Source organism: Ranitomeya variabilis, chromosome 5, assembly GCF_051348905.1.
Source record: "Ranitomeya variabilis isolate aRanVar5 chromosome 5, aRanVar5.hap1, whole genome shotgun sequence".
NCBI classification, from domain to species: Eukaryota; Metazoa; Chordata; class Amphibia; order Anura; family Dendrobatidae; genus Ranitomeya; species Ranitomeya variabilis.
Window position 1 is genome coordinate 283,373,951 of NC_135236.1, and position 22,430 is coordinate 283,396,380.

Sequence of the window (22,430 nt, forward strand, 5' to 3'; positions counted from 1 at the left end):
ACCCCGATAGTAAGGGGACGAGGAGAGGAAGAGGAGCTGGCAAAGGATACAGTGAAGGAGCGGTCAGAGAGGTAGGAGGAGAACCAGGAGAGGGCTGTGTCTTTGAGGCCTATGGAGCGGAGCATAGTGAGAAGGAGCTGGTGATCCACAGTGTCAAATGCAGCAGAGAGATCCAGGAGAATCAGCAGGGAGCAATGACCTTTGGATTTAGCTGTTATTAGATCATTAGAGACTTTAGTGAGGGCAGTTTCAGTGGAGTGTAAAGAGCGGAAACCAGATTGTAAGGGGTCGAGAAGAGAGTTATCCGAGAGATAGCGGATTAGACGGGAGTGGACCAAGCGTTCCAGGAGTTTAGAGATGAAGGAAAGGTTAGAGACAGGTCTGTAGTTAGCAGTGCAGTTCTGGTCCAGGGATGGCTTTTTAAGTAAAGGGGTTATGATGGAATGTTTAAATGAGGAAGGAAAGATACCTGAAGAAAGAGAGAGGTTAAATATTTTAGTCAGGTGAGTGGTGACCGCTGGTGAGAGAGACTGCAGGAGAGGTGAAGGAATGGGGTCACTGTTGCAGGTTGTAGGCCGAGCAGAAGCGAGGAGCTTGGAAACTTCTTCTTCTGAGACAGGCTCAAAGATGTCTAGTGAGCTTGAGGTGCGGCAGGGAAGGGGATCCAGGCACTGAGGAGATTGGGCTGAGATATCCTGATGGATGTGGTTGATTTTTTTCTAGGAAATAAGTGGCCAGATCCTCACCACTGAGATTGGTGATGGGGGCCTGTACTTTAGGTTTCAGGAGGGAGTTTAAGGTTTCAAAAAGTCGTTTTGGGTTGTTGGATAGTGAGGTGATGAGGGTGGTGAAGTAGGATTGTTTGGCCAGATAAAGGGCAGAGTTATAGGTTTTGAGCATGAACTTATAGTGGATGAAGTCTTCTGCTAAGAGAGACTTTCTCCACTGCCGCTCTGCACACCTTGAACAACGCTGAAGAAAGCGTGTTTGCATAGTGTGCCAGGGCTGCCGTTGTCTGTGTCGGGTCTTTCTGCGTGTAGATTGTGCTGCTTCATCTAGGGCATTCTTCAGTGTATTATTGAAGTGTGACAATGCTAACTCTGGACAGGAGAGGGAGGAGATGGGGGCTAAAGATGTGTGGAGATTGTTCATAAGCTGCTGGGTATTAATGGAACGTGTATTCCGATAAGTGTGGTAAGTGGGGGTGTCCCGAGTGAGGAGACAATTCTCGACAGAGAAGGAAAGAAGGTTGTGGTCTGAAAGCGGGAGAGGGGAGTTAGTAAAGTCGTGCAGCGATCCGGGACGGGAGAAAACCAGGTCCAGAGTATTCCCGTCCTCGTGCGTAAAATGCTTGCAAAATAAATCTTGCCAGATCAAACAAGGTGATTTTCTGGATTTGTTTTCTCATTTTGACTCTCATAGTTGTGGGCTACCTATGATGTCAATTACAGGCCTCTCTCATCTTTTTAAGTGGGAGAACTTGCACAATTTGTTGCTGACTACATACTTTTTTCCCCGCTGTGAATCAGATGCACAGGGTGGACAGAAAAAAGAGGTCTCTTATCTTAGCACTCCTGGTATCTCTATTATTAGATCAGAAATACAGAATGGACAGCAGTGTGAGCATCCTCTTCTTGCCTCAGCACTGCTGGTATCTCCAGTATTAGATGAGGAAGACAGGGTGGACCGCAGTTTGAGCAGCCTCTTATTACCACCAGCATTTCTGGCATTTCCAGTATTAAATCAGAAAGGGGGAGGGTGGACAGCAGTGAGAGCAGCCTCTTACATTAGCACTAGTGATGAGCGAATATACTCGTTACTCGAGATTTCCTGAGCATGCTCGGGTGTCCTCTGAGTATTTTTAGTGCTCGGAGATTTAGTTTTCATCACCGCAGCTGAATGATTTACATCTGTTAGCCAGCATAAGTACATGTGGGGGTTGCCTGGTTGATAGGGAATCCTCACATGTAATTATGCTGGCCAAGAGATGTAAATCATTCAGCTGCGGCAAGAAAAACTAAATCTCCGAGCACTAAAAAATACTCAAAAGACCCCTGAGCGTGCTTGGGAAATCTCGAGTAACGAGTATATTCGCTCATCACTAATTAGCACTCCTGACATATCCAGTATTAGAACAGAAAGGTAGAGTGGACAGCAGAGAGAGCAGCCTCTTCTTACCTCAGCACCCCTGAGACCTTAAGGATTAGATAGACATGGTGGAAAGAGCTTTCTCTTACTTCAGCACCCCTGGAATCTCTATTATTAAATCAGAAAGACAGGGTGGACAGAAATGAGAGGTCTCTTCTTTCCTCAGCACTGCTGGTATCTCCAGTATTAGGTTAGAAAGACAAGATGGACAGCAGTTTGAGAAGCCTCTTCTTACCTCATCACTGCTGGTTTCTTCAGTATTAATCAGAATATTCACTTGGAGAACGGTTTCGGTCAATGTAACAAGTCGGACACCATTTTAATTTTATAGTGATTCGCTCCCTAGACAAAACGATTGTGATTTGCTAATTAAATGTATTTTTAATATTTCCATTAGTTTAGTTTCTTGTAATTCCTGATTACACCTTTAAAGTTAACAGAACTTTTGCCTTAAGTTGCATCAGGCAACAATCTTGCGTGTATTGTATTTTGACCTCTGATAGAGGATCAATAAATACAATCTAGCATGGCCGGTCAAGGTCTTTCAGGAGATAAGCCGCCATTGCCATGTGTCTTATTACCTGGATCTATTGGAATAGTAAGTGGCTATATTTGAGAAAGGCTGCGGATACAGCTGTGGAGAATGAACATCTTGGGCCTAACCAGCCTTCTAAACATGTTAATCAAATAGTCATTGCAGCTTATCTTTACTGCGACTGGAGGATTGGACATAATACCCAACATATCTAAGACATTGTCAAGTGACTGTGAACATTGGAGGACATCTCCCCTAGTTATGGTTATGACTGGCCTTGCATGGGGTGCATCTGCTCATGGGAGTACAGTTTCTAAGATTTTCTCTGTGTGATGACGGTATATTAATATCATCTAAAATTGTTGTAGATATTTAGTCTCTTAGTTTCATTGAGTCCTTTATGTAAGCTAATGCATCAATGATAACGTGAAATCTGACAGATGGTTTGGTGGTTGTCTGCCAGCTGACTCAGGCTTTTCTTAAGCCCCATTCATTTGTCTACTTCCATATTATGCTGGGTGATGGCATTGGGTCTTAGTCATCCAATTTGAGAATGTGAGTGAGAAAAATCCTCTTCTATTCTTTTGTGGTGATCAGCAATTTCATGCAGTGAGAAAACAGGAACAAGGGGACGACGCCTAGGTTGGCGTAAAAGGCATGGCAGCTTTCATAATCCAGCAGGTGTAATCCATGTGCAATGCATTTTCTTCTCTGTAATAAAACTAGATTCATATGACTTCCTGTAAGGAAGACTCCTCAATGGTATGTGCTGGCATCATACACGACATTTACAGCATAATCTGAGCCGTGCAGTGCACACATGGTTGGTTTCACATTTCTCTATGCGGTCACCCAGTTGTAAGCTTAAAGGGATTGTCCCCATTCAGAAAGCTTTTCCTGGTTGTGAAAATAGAAATTGTACTTTACTTCCCCTCCTGTGGTACAACACAAGTTCTTTGCCACTGCTGCAGTGGTATGAAGTCTGAAGCGCTGCAGCCAATTGGTGTGCTCAGCGGCTCTGGGCGATCCGCACCATTTACACGGATGAAGCGATGGGGACATGATGCCACTCCTGCAGCCAAATAGCAGAAACTGGGTCAGCAGTGGAATGACTGTGCTGGACCTCCAGAGTGTAAGTGAAGCAGATTGTGTTTAGGTTTTCTTTAACTATAACTATCCGGAAACGTTTTCTGGTAGGGGACAATCCCTTTAAAGGTTTAACTTCTGCTTTCTTTACTAAATGGAATCTATTATTTGGAATCGGATGCTGTTAGCCATCATGTTGTCTCGTACATCATTACTATGATACAATGATTAGGGATGAGTGCACGTGCACGCCCGTGTCTGTCAGGCAATCCCCGCCTGTTTTGTGACCGTCTATGAAACACGTGGCCGCAGGGACACAAGCATGTCACTCGAGCACCCGCGATACTCGGTGCATACCCAGCACCCTAGGCAAACTTGTGTAACCAACATTTGTGCTCATCACTTACTATGAGTTGTGGAGTTTGTTCATTTCTCAGCTTTCTGTTTATATCATAATTCCACACCACACATTTTAGTTCACTAAAGTAAAGTGTCAACTTGGCCAAACCAGCCAATTTTGGTTATATTGGCCAAGTGTCTTCTGTGTATGAGGCTGTGGTGACTCTTTCTCTCACCCATACTCAGCAGATATCCGAGGGTAAGAAGGGTCATGCATGTTGGGTTTCATCATGCTTAATCCTTTTGTTTTCTGGGAGGTAGGCCGCTACCAGAGGTTTTTGGCAGCAGCTTATTTTCTGTTACACAATGGTACGCATGTATGCGTGGAGTAGCTGACTGTGGTATGTGTATTGGGGAGTTAGGAAGAATAGCTGTCAGGAAAAACGCCCGTTGCAAAGTGTATGGGCATCTTAAAGAGGACCGGTTACCAGGTCAAAAGTGGCCAACTTTGGCACTTATCTTATTCCGGCTACCCCTCCTGCCTGAGAATTTGTATGTATTTTTTGCAGAGGAGTGGGTCCTTTTATCTACACTGTGTGCAGAATTATTAGGCAAGTTGTATTTTGATCACATGATACTTTTTATACATGTTGTCCTACTCCAAGCTGTTCAGGCTTGAGAGCCAACTACCAATTAAGTAAATTAGGTGAAGTGCATCTCTGTAATGAGGAGGGGTGTTGTCTAATGACATCAACACCCTATATAAGGTGTGCGTAATTATTAGGCCACTTCCTTTCCTTTGGCAAAAGGGGTCAGAAGAGAGATTTGACGGGCTCTGAAAAGTCCAAAATTGTGAGATGTCTTGCAGAGGGATGCAGCAGTCTTGAAATTGCCAAACCTTTGAAGCGTGATCACCGAACAATCAAGCGTTTCATGTCAAATAGCCAACAGGGTCGCAAGAAACATGTTGGGCAAAAAATATTTGGTTTTTATTAAGTTGCCTAATAATTCTGCACAGTAATAGTTACCTGCACAAACAGATATCCTCCTAAGATAGCCAAATCTAAACAAACCCACTCCAGCTTCCAAAAATATTAAGCTTTGATATTTATGAGTCTTTTGGGTTGATTGAGAACATAGTTGTTGATCAATAATAAAAATAATCCTTTAGGCCACGTTCACACGCTGCGGGTTCCTCTGCGGGTTAATCCCGCAGCGGAATTGAAAATCTGCAGGGCAAAACCGCTGCGGTTATCCCTGCAGATTTATCGCGGTTTGTTCCGCGGTTTCCGCTGCGGGATTACTGCTGTACTATTGATGCTGCATATGCAACATCAATAGTAATGTAAAAAATAATAAAAATTGGCTATACTCACCCTCTGACGTCGCGATCTCCCCGGCGCTGCAAGCGGCTGTGCCGACAAGGACCTTCGTGACGTCACGGTCATGTGACCGCGGCGTCATCACGGTCATGTGACCGCGACGTCACCACAGGTCCTGTTCGGCACAGCAACTGAGACCGGACGCCGCGGGCAGCGCTGAGAGGTGAGTATAGCATTATTTTTTATTTTAATTCTTTTTTTTACACCCAAATATGGTTCCCAGGGCCTGGAGGAGAGTCTCCTCTCCTCCACCCCGGGTACCACCCGCACATTATCCGCTTAACTTCCCGCAACGTGGGCACAGCCCCATGCGGGAAGTTAGCGGTTCAATGCATTTCTATGGGTGCAGAATCGCTGCGATTCTGCACCAAGAAGTGACATGGTCCTTCTTTTTTTCTGCAGAAAATCCACAGAAAAAAAGGATCGTCGGCACAGCGGGTTTTGTTTTCCATTAGGTTACATTGTACTGTAACCTATATGGAAAAAGGATGCGGACCCGCAGCTGCAAAACAGCTGCGGGTCCGCAGCAAAACCCGCAGCGTGTGAACATAGCCTTAAAATACAACTTGCCTAATAATTATGCACACAGTGTAGTGTGCCCAATGTCCTAAATTCTATTAATGTTACCAAGGGGGCGCTGTTTACAGGATAATTATGCGGAGTAACCTAAAGACATGCCCCCAGAGAATCCTGTGAGCCACGCCCCCTTGGAAAGACTATAAAAATTCAACCTAAATAAAATGTCCACTATCTCTGGAACTGTATGGCGGATGTATTAAAAAAAACCCAAAAAAACACACACACAAAAAGCACAGTACTCGGGGCGTAGCGGGAATAAAGCAAGTGCAAAACGCTAGCACTTGCCAGTTTTAAACTGGTGACAGGTTTCATATCTCATGTGAGCAAGTTTTCACCTCCACAGGTCCCACAGGTAGGATATGTCTGCTAATCCTATAGATAGTGAAGGGCACGGTGGCGGGCATGTGTTCTCGGGGATAATCTGTGGATAATTGATTACTTGCTCAGATGAGAATAACTTTCTAACTGATTAATAATCAGAAGAGCTATTAAGAGATGACCGTTTCCTCTAAATTGTTATCTAGAAGTATGCTGATTTGTCTGGTCAGCCATGAGAAAAACTTGCTTCTTCAGACAACTCGGTTGTGCAGTCTGTTGCTTGTGGAGTGCATGGAGTGTGTACGTTACCCACTTTCCCTACCACCTTCCTTGCCCTTTTGTGGCAAAACTTGCGCTGCCTCGAGTGTCTGCTATTCAGAAGGAACCTTAGATGTGCTCAGCACAGAGGACATCGGCCACATGATCCTTCCAGGGCGCAGGCAGCACATCAATCATTCAGGAATGCAGCTTCTGTTCAGACTAGCTTGTGTTACTGGAACCAGGAATGGAGGACAACTTGGGTTCACATCTGCAGGATATAATAGTGAGGCAGCATGACTGCGGCTCGATATGTGTAATCTCTGCGGCTAATGGTTTAGGAAGCTTTGCTTCTCCTTTTAAGTGATACATGGCTTGTGTAAATTTCCACAAGTTAATTTTCTTTCTTTTTTTTTTTTTTGTACATTTCAGGGTGTTAAACTATTGCAGGATGTTTACAGAACTGTGTGAAACCTTTCTAGAGAAGATCGTTTCTACTCCAGGTCACGAGCTGGGAGACCTCCGAACGCTGGACCTTCTCTTGATTTGTGCTGGTCACCCACAATATGAGGTAGTGTGAGTCCCACCAGGGACATAAAAAGTTGTCCTGTTACACTGAGCAGTACATGGTTATCAGATTATTTGCTTTCAGGTGCCCAAAATACAATGTCAAGGCTGTGTTCACATGGCATGGGTTATCCACATTCAGCACATGGAAGGGCTCCATCACATGCCCTGACCATACTGTTAGGTCTCCATTCACCTGGTGACACCAAAATAACAGCAGCCTGACGTATGGCATTCTGCTACGTGGTGGAATAACTTATTTGTTGTATAGAATTACTGCATTTCGCTGTCCTACACACTATGCAGCTAATGGCTCCTTAGGCCTACACAGTTCTTGTCACGCTTCAATCCCCAAAATACAATTGTTACATGTTTCTGTTCCAATCGCTTCTTTGTCTGACAATCAGATTACCACAAAATCACATAATGGGGTAGGTCCAGCTCCTGGTTTTCCTCAGCGCTACCTAATTCTTGTGTTTCTGTAATAATCTGATCATGTAGCGAAGGTGCTATTGGAACAGAAACATTACAATGATTGTGTTTTTGGGATGCGACATATATAAACCACAAGCAGACGCGTCACAAGTGTCCAGGCTCTGGTTTATAATTGTCTGGATGGAGTAGCATCCTACCTGGGCACCTTTAAGCGTAGGAGTGCCATATCCCGTATGCAAGTTAGGCCTACACGTTGTAGGCTTCAACTGTGGGGAGCGAAGCTCAGCATGAACATAGCTTAATACTTAAAGGGGTATTCACATCTCCAAGATCCTAGCTCAATGTTTAGCAGATGTAATAATATTAGCAAATACCTCCAATTAGAAATGTAGTATAGTTTTTCTGGTTCACTGTCTCTTTCCTCGTTTGCCGGCATTGCAGGACCTTAGCTATCCATGGTTATGACCACTAGTAACTAGCTAACTAATTGTCACTATATCAGTGGTCGTAATCATGGATACCTAAGGTCCTGCGCATGAGGAAAGAGATATAGCTAATCAGGAAAACGTTTCTAATTGGAGGTATTTGCTAATCTTATTACACCAGATACATATACTGGAATATGATCTTGAAGATGGGAATACCCCTTTATTGTTATTGTACTGGTGCAGTATCTATTATAGGTTCTGTTCACTTTTGGTTCTTGCAACATGTATCTTAAAGTTATGTAGTTCTGTGACAGACTAAAGCCATTTTACAATATCCCTATGACTGTTACCAGTGGGGAACCAATAATGTTAGTATGTATGAAAATGTTTATATTAAAATGTCTGTCTAATAGTTGCTGTTGAAATTAAAGGCTCTATGTAAGCTAGTAGAATATGTCTATGTGCTTAATTCTAAAACTCTGGGCAAAACCGTCAATGAAAAAGACCTGGGAGTATGGGTGGATGACAAACTCACATTTAGTGGCCAGTGTCAGGCAGCTGCTACAAAGGCAAATAAAATAATGGGATGCATTAAAAGAGGCATAGATGCTCATGAGGAGAACATAATTTTACCTCTATACAAGTCACTAGTTCGACCACACTTAGAATACTGTGCACAGTTCTGGTCTCCGCTGTATAAGAAAGACATAGCTGAACTGGAGCGGGTGCAGAGAAGAGCGACCAAGGTTATTAGAGGACTGGGGGGTCTGCAATACCAAGATAGATTATTACACTTGGGGCTGTTTAGTTTGGAAAACGAAGACTAAGGGGTGATCTTATTTTAATGTATAAATATATGAGGGGACAGTACAGAGACCTTTCTGATGATCTTTTTAATCATAGACCTGAGACAGGGACAAGGGGGCATCCTCTACGTCTGGAGGAAAGAAGGTTTAAGCATAATAACAGACGCGGATTCTTTACTGTAAGAGCAGTGAGACTATGGAACTCTCTGCCGTATGATGTTGTAATGAGTGATTCATTACTTAAATTTAAGAGGGGACTGGATGCCTTTCTGGAAAAGTATAATGTTACAGGGTATATATACTAGATTCCTTGATGGGCGTTGATCCAGGGAACTAGTCTGATTGCCGTAGGTGGAGTCGGGAAGGAATTTTTTCCCCCAATGTGGAGCTTACTCTTTGCCACATGGGTTTTTTTTGCCTTCCTCTGGATCAACATGTTAGGGCATGTTAGGTTAGTTCATCTAGTTCTACCCATAGCCTAAAAGTCCTCCTTCAACCTTAATAACTATGTTACTATGTCTAGTCCAGATTCAGTAAATACAAGGTCTTATGAACAACAACAGATGATATTACACGTCATTATTTATGCAATAAAAGCTAGGCTAAAATGTAGGAATTGCATGAAAATTACATTTTGCAACTATAAGATTGTGAAGGTCTTGAGACAGCTCGCTAGTTTTACTTATCATGAGATGTTTCTTGTGTGGCACCTTGGTAATGAGACATCTTTTTATAGGCCATCAGTTGAACTAGCTGATATTTTTCTCTTAAGTGTCAGTGCTTTTTAATTACTGATAGATTTCAGCTGGTGGTATGACTTTTTGCACCTTTCTTTCTTGTGTTCAATACCTTTTCCTTGTCTGTGCTCATTATTACACTACTTCATTTATGGACATCTATGGTTTGATTTCTTTGCCTGTGTGTATTGGATGCGTTGTTACCGACATCTGATAAGAATTTCATGTCAATAGCATCTTTAGAAATACATTTGCTTAGAAAACTGGTGATGTGTACAATACTTATTTCACCTCCTGTAAGTAGCAGTCACATGCTGCTAATGAATGCCCTTGATTAATTGTTCATCAGCAAGTGTGGCCGCCTCTATAAAAGCATAAGTTGTGGTAGTTTGCTGGTCTGGAACATTCAGACATGTGTTCAACACAATGCCAAGGAGAAACATCAGTAATGATATTAAAGAAGCAATTGTTGCTGTCTATCAATCTCTCAAAAACATTCAAGATGGTGGACAATCTTCCCAAGAGTGGAAGTCCCTGAAAATTAAACCCAAGATGAAACTTTGCAATGCTCAGTGAAATTGTAAAAATCTCAGAACCACAGCTCAACCTCAGCATGTTAAATGTTCAAGTTGGTCACAGTTCAATTATAAAAAGAGTGCACAAGTATGGCTTCCTTGGGTGGATTGCCAAGAGAAAGTCTCCTCTTTCTGATAATTACATGGCAGTACATCTAAAGTATGTGATGTTGTATGTGAGCAAACCATAAGGCTTCTGGAACAATGACCCCAGTTCATTATGACTGGCATTTTGTGCTAATGAGGGGAATGCAAGAATAAGTTGTGCCAAATTTATTAACAGGTGCATGCCACTTAATGAATTTGGCGTATCTTATTGGTGACTTGTACCTCGCAAAAAATGTTACTCCAGTCGTGAACTGGTAATGTATTTCGCCATTTTCAATTAATTTGACAGGCGGACGTGGTAACGCGCTGTCTCTTCCACTTCTCCACCCATTTTGGTGTTGCTGCTTGAGACCATTGTGAAAAACACCGAAAGTCGCAAAATGTTTGTGTAAGCAATTTGCAACTCTTCAAAGTGTTTTACACCAGATTTCTTTCACGTTGCTGAATCTCCTGCTATGTCTCTTGGGCAGATGAGACCAGAATGGAGATATTTGGCCATAATGCCTGGTGCAAATTTGGCAAGAACCAAATACACCATATCAGCACAAACACCTTGTACCAACTGTATGGTGGTTAGGGTTGATTTGGGCTTATTTTGTAGCCACAAGCACTAGGTACTTTGCAGTGATTTATTAGGCCATGAACTCCTCAGTGTGCCAACATTTTGTAGAGTAAAATGTGAGGTCATCTATCCAAAAGTGAAAGCTTGGCTGAAACGGAATCCTGCAACAGGACAATGAACCCATACACAACGGCAAATCTATGTAAGAATGGCTGAAAAAGAAAGAATCGAGTTGTTGCAATGGTCCAGTCACAGTCCAGACCTCACCCGATATGCTGTGACGGGACCTTAGGTAAGCTCGGCATACACAAAAGCCCACAAATGAGTTTAAAGGGGTTGTTCATACAAAATAAAGTTTCCCCAGTGGCTTGATATGATGACAAACAACAAAGGAAAGTGTAGTCACATACCAGTACTTCCCAGGATCCAGTGTAGGTTGCACCATGGTTTGCGGTTACACCGGCAGGAAGGAGTTTGTGACTAAAATTCGCAGCAGAACCTGTGATTGACACTCGCAGTCAGATGACTTCTGCAGTGCGTCAATGGTGATTGGCAGGCTGTGGAAGTCGCCTGACCATGGTAGCCAATCATAGGTGCCAACGGTCCTGTCTAGACTTGGAACAGTGACGACTTCCTGCTGGAGTGAACGAAGACCACAGAGCGACTTCCCTGGATCCTGATAAATCCCCGGAAATGAATCATAGAAGGTTAAGAGTTGGAAGGGACCTCCAGGGTCCAACCCACTGCTCAAAGCAGGATTCACTAAACCATCTCAGACAGATGTCTGTCCAGTCTCTGTTTGAAGACTTCCATTGAAGGAGAACTCTCCACCTCTCGTGGCAGCCTGTTCCACATGAGTGAGCATTACTTGTTTTTTAACATACCAAGCCACCAGAGATTTTTTTTTTTGTCCTGACAACCCTTTTAAAACACATTGTAAATAAGAGTGGGCCTAAATTCCTCTGGAATGATGTACTAGGCTGATAAGTCATACAGAAAATGATTACTTCACAGTTATTGCAGCTGTAATTGATTCTACAAGCTACTGAATCATGGGACGTACTTAGTTATTCACGCATTGCTTCTGCAATTTGACCTACTTTCTGATAATGACACTGTAATTTGTCAAGTGTTGTTTGTCTTCTGAGGTTGTATTTACCCAATCTCAATCGTTTCTTAGGACCAGATGTTGTTTTTTATTATGTCCTGATATGGAAAGCCACAAAATTCAAAGAGGGTGTCCTTAGTTATTCTCAAGAACATAAATCGAAATTATTATTTTTTTTTAGAATTACAATCCATCTATATATAAAAGCGCAGAAACTCTGTTTTCACATTGCTATTTTTTCTCCTGCAGGTAGTCGAAATCTCATTTAACTTTTGGTATAGACTTGGAGAACATCTTTACAAAATAAATGACGCTGTTCTGCACAGCATCTTTAAGCCTTACATCCAGAGGCTCCTGCATGCTTTAGCCCGACACTGTCAGCTCGATCCAGATCATGTAAGTAACATTGTTAGGTAATGTAATTCTCAGACGATGGATTGTCATTGTGGAAGGCATCTAATACTTGTAGGAATGTGTAGACATTAGTGATGAGCGAGTGTACTCGTTGCTCGCATTTTCCCAAGCATGTTCGGGTGATCTCCGAGTATTTGTTAGTGCTCGGAGATTTATTTTTTGTTGACGCAGCTGCATGAATTACAGCTGCTAGCCAGCCTGAGTACAGGTAGTTGCTAGAGTAGGGGTTGCCTGGTTGCTAGGGAATCCTCACATGTACTCAGGCTGTCTAGCATCTGTAAATCATGCAGCTGCGTTGACAAAAACTAAATCTCCGAGAACTAACAAATACTCTGAGATCACCCGAGCGTGCTCAGGAAAACCCGAGCAACGAGTACACTCGCTCATCACTAGTTGACATTCGTACCCACGGGTAGAAACCTTTTGGGCATATTTATGCTTGCAGTTCCCTACAGGTTTTCTAGAGAACTGCATGTGACTTTGGCAACAGAGTAGAAACTGGAAAACTGCAAATACGGTTATGAAAAGCAGCCCTTTCTGTTTAGTCTCCTGGCAGAACACGAGAGGATCCAGTTGTAGGGTCGAAAATATGGAAAAGGCTTTAGGCTCTATTCTTCTATTTTCCCGTCTCCCATGACCGCACACATGAGAGAGGGGATCCGCCCAGTCAGGACAGGAAACCTACTGAAATAAAAGGGCGGTACCTCTCCCTCGCTTCAGTTGGGTTTCCTGTCCTGATGGGAACCCTTGTGCTGAAGTCACGGCGGTATTTCTTGCTTGAAGATTCCACTCACCCACTCCTGTCCCGGCACTGGAAGAACAGGCAGCATGCCTGTATGCCGGCCTTTAGGGTGTGGAAGCGCCGTTCGCAGGTCCTGGGGCCTTTGCGCACGTGCGGGCGTTGGGCAGCGCAGTCCGGAGTCCTGTGGCTCTTCTGCGGCTGCCACGCCGCTCTCTGTGCACCCTCAGCTGCTGCCGTCGGCTCTGGTCTGGCTTCCGGGTGCGCGGCGGTGATGCGCGCAGTGCACGCTGGGAATGGGCGTGCCCGCGTGACGTCGCTGCTGCGCGCCGGATCCAAGATGGCGGCGCCCATAGACAGACGCTGCAGCGTCACAGGGATCTCCTGGGTCTCCTGGTGGGCGCAGAGGTGGGGGAGGAGCAGAGTTTAGTACCGGATGAGGCGGTGAGCAGAGTGGATCACCCTTCAAAAGGGGGTGAGTCCACAGGAAAAGTGCTCACATCTACAGAGCTCCGCTATGGAGGATTGTATGGAGCAGCACTCACAACAGTCATCACCACAGCAGCAGGAGAGCTTACCAGTTGCTATGTCTGCTCACCAGCATGCTAAGAGGAGAAGCGGCAGTCGTCCGGATCGAAGGTCGCAGGACTCCTCAGCTTCTAGGAGGGATGTTATCCGTACTCCAGATCAGCCTCAAAATCCGGTACCCTTGAGTGTCAGCGGGTGGTGAGTGATCTTCGTGAATGTCACATTGGTGGTAATGGGCTACATTTCTCTGCTTGCTTGTGAGGCGCCGAGGAAGGCTAGTGCCAAGTCCAAGAACAAAGAATGTGCCCTCTGCAAAGCCCCACTAGCAGTCCAATGGCAGAAAAGCCTCTGTGCGGACTGCATCCAAAAAACTATTCAGGATGAATCCCCTGACTTTGCCGCTAGCCTCAGGGCCATGATTAGAGCAGAGGTTAAAGGGTCTTTAAAATCAGTCCTTAAAAAGAAAAGTAGCAAGATCCTAGAGACTGTTTCGGATTCTGGTACCCCTCAATCTGAGGAATATCAAGAAGGACCTCTGTCTCCATGTTCGTCCTTTTCTGTGTTCTCTGGCTCCTCTTCGGATAGCGATGTTGGGGCCGACCATGCTTCCTAACTGAGAATACAGATAAACTGGTTAAATCAGTTAGGGCTACAATGGGCCTTAAAGATGAGAAGGAGTCCAGATCAGTAGAGGACGTTATGTTTGGTGGTTTGGAGGAGAAGAGGAAGCGTACCTTCCCAGTAAATACTAGAGTTAAAACCCTTATAGAAAAAGAGTGGAAGAAGCCTGAAAAGTCTGGTAGTCTTCCCTCAGCTTCTAAGAGACGTTATCCTTTTGAGGAAAAGGATTCAGAAGTATGGGATAAAGCCCCTAAAATTGATGGTGCGGTGGCTAGGTCATCTAAAAGGTCATCCCTACCCTTGGAGGATTCAGGCGTCCTAAGAGACTTTTTAGATAAAAAAGCGGATGCTTTTTTAAAACATACCTGGGAAGCAGCCGCAGGAGGTCTAAAACCGGCAATAGCTGGAACATGTGTTGCCCGCTCCCTTATTGTCTGGCTGCAACAAATAGAGGATCAGTTGAAATCTAGAGTGCCGAGAGACGAGGTCCTAGCCAATATGGCAATGGCACAAGGAGCGGCAGCCTTTATAGCTGATTCTTCAGCAGACTCTGTAAGACTTGCAGCTAGGGCAGCAGGATTGTCTAACGCGGCAAGACGTGCCTTGTGGTTGAAGGGGTGCCCAGGGGACTTACCCTCAAAAAATAGACTCTGTTCCATTCCGTGCGATGGCAAATTCCTCTTTGGTCAGAAACTGGAGGACATTTTAGAAAAAGCTGGTGACAAGAAAAAAGGTTTTCCTCGTTTTCCAGTGGATATCAGACGGCCTTATTTTCGGAGAGGAAAATTCAATAGAGGTCCCCCTCCGAGAGATAGAAGGAACTGGGACTATAGAGATAGAAAAGGATCGGGGTACATGTTTAAGGGCCCCTCCACATCCACAAAAAAAGCCCTCCCAATGACGCCAAGCTAAAAGTAGGGGGAAGGCTTTCTTTCTATCTTCACGCCTGGTTAAATATTTCCCCCAGTCGTTGGGCGTTGAATGTTGTCGGCGACGGACTAAAAATAAAATTTATTCATCCACCTCGACAGACTTTTGTGTTGACACCATGCAGAAAACTTCCAGAGGAACAACTAGCTCTGGAAACAGAGGTATTGGGGCTAGTTCTAAAAAAGGTCCTAGTAGAAGTTCCAAAGGAAGAGGAAGGAGAAGGGTTTTATTCCCCTCTCTTCTTGATACGAAAGCCAGATGGCTCACTAAGGACTATTGTCAACTTAAAAAAAACTCAACCGGTCAATAAAAAATTACTCCTTCAAGATGGAGTCTGTAAGCTCAGCGATAAAGATACTGTTCCCGGACTGCTTCATGGCAGCTATAGACTTAAAAGAATCTTACTACCATGTCCCAATTCATCGGGACTATCAAAGATTTCTGAGAGTAGCAGTGATTGTCCAAGGACAACTCAAACACTACCAGTATGCTGCCCTTCCATTTGGTCTATCAATAGCGCCAAGAATATTTACAAAATGTCAGAGGTCATGTCCTTCCTCCGTTCCCGGGACATAGTCATTGTTCCGTACCTAGACGACTTCCTGGTGATAGGCAGATCAGTAGATCACTGTCTTGCACAAATAGAAGAGGTGACTTCAACCCTAGCAGTGTTAGGTTGGGAGGTAAATGTCGCCAAGTCGAGATTAACACCAGAGAAGGTTCAATCCTTCCTGGTGTTGGTTCTGGACTCCACGCGTCAACTCTGTCTCCTGCCGGAGAGCAAAATATCCAAAATACAAAGTCTTGTGGAACTGGCGATACATCAGCCTGTGATGACGCTAAGAAAGGCGATGTCTCTGCTAGGGTCACTAACATCCTGTATTCCCGCTGTAAAATGGGCACAGTTCCACATGAGGCAATTGCAGTGGGAGGTCCTGTCAACACAAAGGTTGTTAGAAGGGCATTTAGAGGGAAAAGTTCATCTCTCGTTACGCGTCAGAGATTCCCTAGTCTGGTGGTCAGTGAGGGATCACTTGAGCTCAGGGGTTCAGTGGCTAACTCCGATAGAAGACGTGATCACAACGGACGCGAGTGGTACAGGATGGGCTGCACATCTAGGGACCCTTTCCATACAGGGGTCCTGGTCCCATACAGAAAAATATCAAACATCCAATATAAGAGAGTTATGGGCTGTAGAAAGGGCAGTAAGACATTTCCTTCCAATCCTTCAGGGTCGTCATACCAGAGTGATGTCCGACAATTACGCAGTAGTAGCCTATGTTAATCATCAGGGGGGAACGAGGTCCCTTTCACTCATGAGGGCAACATCGGCGCTTCTTCAGTTAGCAGAATCTCACCTACTGTCCTTCACAGCTCTGCACATAAAGGGGGTCGAAAACACAAAGGCGGACTACTTAAGTCGCAAAAAGCTAAGACAGGGAGAATGGTCGCTGAATCCCAGGGTGTTCCAACAAATAGTGCAGGCCTGGGGCGAACCGGTAATAGACTTGTTTGCCACGCTTCACAACAGGAAGGTGGAGAGGTTCTGCTCGTTAGACCCGAGGGGGAACCCGGTTGCAGTAGATGCCCTCCGAATACCGTGGAAGTTCAGCCTCGCTTACGTGTTTCCACCGATATCATTAATTCCGGTTGTAGTGAGGAAGATCAGGATGGAGCAGGCAAGAGTGATTCTGATTGCTCCATTTTGGCCAAAAAGACCATGGTTTTCTCTCCTAAGACAAATGTCGGTAACAGATCCATGGATCCTACCAGAGGTCCCGGACCTGCTTACCCAGGGTCCAGTATGCCACTCTCAAGTGAAGGGCTTCCATCTGGCAGCCTGGAATTTGAGAGGGCATTACTAAGTCGACAGGGATTCTCGCCAGGGCTAGTCTCCACCCTGCTGAAAAGTAGGAAGCCGATTACATCGAGAATTTATGGTAGGACATGGAAGAGGTTTCTAGAGTTTTTAGGACAACCTTTGTCGGATGAGGCTCCTGTGGGTGCTATTTTAGAGTTTCTGCAAGCAGGCTTACAGCTAGGATTGGCTACCAATACACTTAAGTTTCAAGTGTCAGCATTAGGAGCTTTATATCATTGTAATTTAGCCTCCAATAAGTGGGTTGCCCGTTTCATTAAATCATGTAGTAGGTCTAGACCTGTAGTAATTCAGAAAATTCCTCCCTGGGATTTAAATCTGGTTTTAGATGCTCTAACTAAGAGTCCTTTTGAGCCTTTGCAAGAATTATCGATAAAATTTCTCACTCTAAAAACAGTGCTATTGGTAGCTTTGACATCCGCACGTAGGGTGAGTGACTTGCAAGCCCTGTCCGTTTGTCCTCCATACACTCAGATATATGACGACAGGGTGATTCTAAGATCAGATCCGGCTTATCTACCTAAGGTAGTTCTTAAATTTCATAGGAGTCAGGAGATTGTATTACCCTCATTTTGTGTTAATCCAAAAAATCCAGGTGAGGAGAGGTTTCACACTCTTGATGTAAGAAGGTCTATGTTACAGTACATATCCTTAACCAGTCAGTGGAGGAAAGATCAGTCTCTATTTGTAGCTTTCCAGGGTAGCAGGAAAGGTCATGGGGTGTCCAAAGGTACTATTGCCAGGTGGATTAGGGAGGTTTAGCTTATCCTATGCTGCATGTGGCGTTCTGATCCCTGAAGGCATCAAGGCTCACTCCACCAGGGCCGTGGCTACTAACTGGGCTGAAAAAGCAGAGGTATCGATTGATCACATATGTAAAGCCGCTACCTGGTCCTCACCGTCTACCTTCTTTAAACACTACCGACTGAACTTATCTTCCTCTACTGACCTTACCTTTGGTAGAAGGGTGCTGCAAGCGGTGGTCCCTCCCTAAGGTGTTCCTTTCTCCAAAAATCTCTCATGTGTGCTGTCATGGGAGACGGGAAAACACCAAGGTTACTTACCGGTAGCTGGTTTTTCCGGAGCCCATGACAGCACCTGTATATTCCCTCCCTTCTTTTTTCACCCTTTGGTGTGCACTTTTTAGTTGGGTGTTTTTTGTTATTATTATGATGTGGTGGTAGATTACCATGTGTACTAACCGGGGGGGGCCTCTCATGCTCTGAAAACCAACTGAAGCAAGGGAGAGGTACCGCCCTTTTATTTCAGTAGGTTTCCTGTCCTGACTGGGCGGATCCCCTCTCTGATGTGTGCTGTCATGGGCTCCGGAAAAACCGGCTACCGGTAAGTAACCTTGGTGTATCTGCATTAGGTGACTGCAGAGGAATGCCCCTATGTCAGATTTTGGCCCCTCTGTACTCTACAATTGGCTTGAGGTTTCCTCCCTGTCCATATACCTTACTAGGTGGTGACTGGAGGAGAAGTGTGCTACACCTGATGCTGACAGCCCATTTTATTTTAGGAATTGCTTGTTTCCACTGTGACACAAAATAAATAAGTGACCGTAACAATACTGTAAAAAAGTATTCTGATGGGTAGCAATAGTTCAGCCTCTTGTTGTCTTGAAGGCACAGGTAATAGAGCACTTGATCTAACTTCAAGGCAAGTACTAGCTTTTAGGCTACGTTCACACGATCAGGATTTACATCCTTTTTTTTTCCTGCCCGTTTTTGGAAAACGGCAGCTAAATTCCGCAGTGAATTTGAGCTGCGTTTTCTGATCCTTTTTCTTCAGCGTTTTCCACTGCGGGTTTCCAATAGCAGTTTCCTATTGGAGCTGCTGGAAAACCAGTGCGGAATCCGCTGAAAGAATTGACATGCTACTTCTTTTTTCCGCTGGAAAATCCGCGCGGATTTTCCAGCGGAAAAACGGATCGTTAGCACAGCGGTTTTGGTTTTCCATTGGGTTACATTGTACTGTAACCAACATGGAAAACTGATCCGGATCCGCAGCTGAAAATCCGCTACGGATCCGGATCAAAATCCGGATCGTGTGAACGTAGCCTCAGTGTTACATTTTGTGAAACACCTTCCTTTTTTTTTACATTTCCAGGAGGGAGTACCGGAAGAGACGGATGATTTTGGAGAATTTCGTATGAGAGTGTCTGACCTTGTGAAGGATCTGATCTTTTTGGTGGGCTCTGTGGAGTGTTTTGCTCAGGTGTGTTTATATGCTTCATCCAGTGATATTTAAGTACTTGTATGACCAGTTTATCTTACTCTGTGGTAGTGTTAGCTAACGCTGCAGTCAAAATTATTCAGCCACCAAATTAGGTTTATTAGGAAAATTTACAAATAGAGATGAGTGGACACCTGGATGTTCGGGTAGGGCGGGTTTTGCAGAACAGTTACGAAAAGTTTGGGTTTGGGTACCAGAACATTACCCAAACTCGCACCCCATTAACTTGACCGGGTGCCCGACCATCCAGTGTTTGCCATGCTGTCATGTGTATGACAGCGCGGCAAACGCCATTTCTGATCTGCGGTAAAATCATCACCGCCGGTCATACAGCGCGGTTCCCACGCTATCAAACGACAGCTGTGATCGGAGGCATAGTAGTCCCATTAGCCGACACCAATAACTGGAGGTAAACTTTATACCTCCGATCACAGCTGCATGCTCACGCTGTCATTTCACAGAGTGTGAACTGCGGCTGTCTGACCGGCAGTGATTATTGTACCGCTGATCAGAAGCGGTGTTTGCCGCGCTGTCATGTGCACACCAGGTGTTTGGGGGGGCGAACCCAAACAGTAAGGCTATGTGCACACGTTGCAGAATTGCTGTGGAAATTTCCGCTGGAATTTTTGCAACTCCCTGCCTCGGGAAATACGCATGCAGAATTGGCATGCATATTTCCACTAAACACTAGCGCTTTGCAAGCTTAATTAGCTTGCAGAATGCTAGCGTTTTCCAAGCGATCTGTAGCATCTCTTGGAAAACTGACAGGTTGGTCACACTTGTCAAACATAGTGTTTGACAAGTGTTACCAACTTTTTACTATTGATGCTGCCTATGCAGCATCAATAGTAAAAAGATATAATGTGAAAAATAATTAAAAAAAATCGTGATATTCTCACCTTCCGGCGGCCCCCCCAGCCTTTTCCGCTCCTCGCGATGCTCCCGGCAGCTTCTGTTCCAGTAATGCCTCGCGGCAATGACCCCAGATGACGTAGCGGTCTCGCGAGACCACTACGTCATCACAGGTCATTGTCGCGAGGCATTACTGGGAACGGGAGCATAGCGAGGAGCGAGAAGGCTGCCGGGGCCGTCGGAAGGTGAGAATATCACGAGTTTTTTTAATTATTTTTCACATTATATCTTTTTACTATTTATGCTGCATAGGCAGCATCAATAGTAAAAAGTTGGTAACACTTGTCAAACACTATGTTTGACAAGTGTGACCAACCTGTCAATCAGTTTTCCAAGCGATGCTACAGATCCTCCTCTCCTCCACCCTGGGTACCAACCGCACATGATCCACTTACTTCCCGCATGGTGGGCATAGCCCCATGTGGGAAGTAAGCGGATCGGTGCATTCCTATGTGTGCGGAATCGCTGCGATTCCGCACAAAGAATGAACATGCTGCGTTTTTTTTCTGGACTGCGATTCCGCCGCTGGAAAATACGCAGCATGTGCACAAAAAATGCAGAATGCATTAAAAATGATGGGATGCTTATGTAAGCGGGGTTTTTTTTAGCTTTTTTGGCTGAAAACGGCCGAAAAACGCTAAAAATCCTGAACGTGTGCACATAGCCTAACACAGACTTCCTGGTGAAGTCCGTGTATGGTGTTCGGTACGGACGCCGAACTTTACTATTTGGATTCGTCTATCTCTATTTGCAAATAAGCAATAATTCAACTGAAAGAGTGAAAATAGGGCAGTACAGTAAACATAACAAAGAGTTTCAACAAATTTTGCAAAAACTTCCACTTTTTTGGACTTCTGCGTCTGTGTATGAATTAAACAAGCTTCAGGTAGTATGTCACCGTCCATATCTGGATCGCAACGTGCGGACTGACTTCGGGTCTTCTGACACAACAGCCGCCTTAATATCTATTTATGAGGCCGTAAGTTCAAGTTGGGAGACCTGAGGTCAGTTCATGCATTGCGATACATGTATAGACTGTGAAATATGGCTGTCTGGATCTGACCTTGTTCAATCCTTCCGGACACAATCCCTTATAAGAACACACATTTACAAATCAGGTGTTGTCTCAAGCACACTTGAGAAATTGAAGACTTCATTATTTTCATCAGCTGTGCTTAGAAAAACAAAAAACACTCCTGGACTGGCTGGGGGTTTGTTGACTGATGGTTTATGGCATATTAGAAGTATGGCTTAACCCCTCTGTGACCACCCAATGTAAAATTAAGTCATATGGGCTCGGCAGATGTATGGTGTGGGCTAAGAAACTGAGCCCTCACTATACATGGCAGATGCTGGCTGGGGTAAAAATGTCTGCGATCAGTGCTAGCACCAATCGTGGGCGTTGCGGTCTCACATATAGCTGATACCTGCACCCGATTGCCACGGTGCTCAGCGTGTGTTTGTGTGTGTATATATAAATCTAATATATAAAGCTGAATGTGTGTATGTATGTCCGGGATTGGCATCTGCACTGTCGCAGCTACAGCCACAAAATTTTGCACAGTCACACGTCTGGACCCCGAGAGCGTCATAGGCTATGTTGTGAGGCGAAATTTTAACCCCGCGCGTTCCAATTCACCAAACAATTTTGCCCCTATCTACATAATGGGGAAAAAGTGAAAGGAAAAGTGTTGGAGGCAAATTGACAGCTGCCAGATGTGAACAAGGGGGACTTAAAGAGTGAGAGCGATGGCGCCAAAGAGTATATACCGTACAGTTGCTAAGGTGGGGCCCCGACATGGGATACTCACCACACACGGGGATATGAACACACACACAAAATGCACCACACACTACCACGTGCTTGAACACATATATCACCCTCAGCACACATTTCACCACACATACACCAACCTCGCCACATAAAAGTCGAAACACAAAAGTCACCGCTCAAAACTCGCCACGCGCAAAACTCGCCACATGCAAAACTAGGCTCACGCAAAACTCGCCACACGTGCAAAACTCACCTCATTGAAAACTTGCCACACGCAAAACTTGCACACACGGAAAAATTGCCACATGCACAAAAGTTGCCTCACGCAAAACTTGCACATACTCAAAACGCACCACACATAAAACTCACCACGCGCAAAACTCGCCATGCGCAAAACTTGCTGCACACAACTTGCTACACTAAC

General features: G+C 44.8%; 1 protein-coding gene across 2 annotated transcripts in view; it reads left to right on the top strand.

Annotated features, from left to right (window-relative positions):
- The window catches only part of TNPO3 (transportin 3), a 67,824-nt gene that overhangs the window by 16,873 nt on the left and 28,521 nt on the right, over positions 1-22,430 (top strand). For both annotated transcript variants that reach the window (XM_077264381.1, XM_077264380.1), the window contains exons 7-9: positions 7,078-7,216; positions 12,221-12,367; positions 19,195-19,302. In XM_077264381.1, coding sequence (XP_077120496.1) covers positions 7,078-7,216; positions 12,221-12,367; positions 19,195-19,302 — 394 coding nt within the window. The remainder of the gene's footprint in view (positions 1-7,077; positions 7,217-12,220; positions 12,368-19,194; positions 19,303-22,430) is intronic.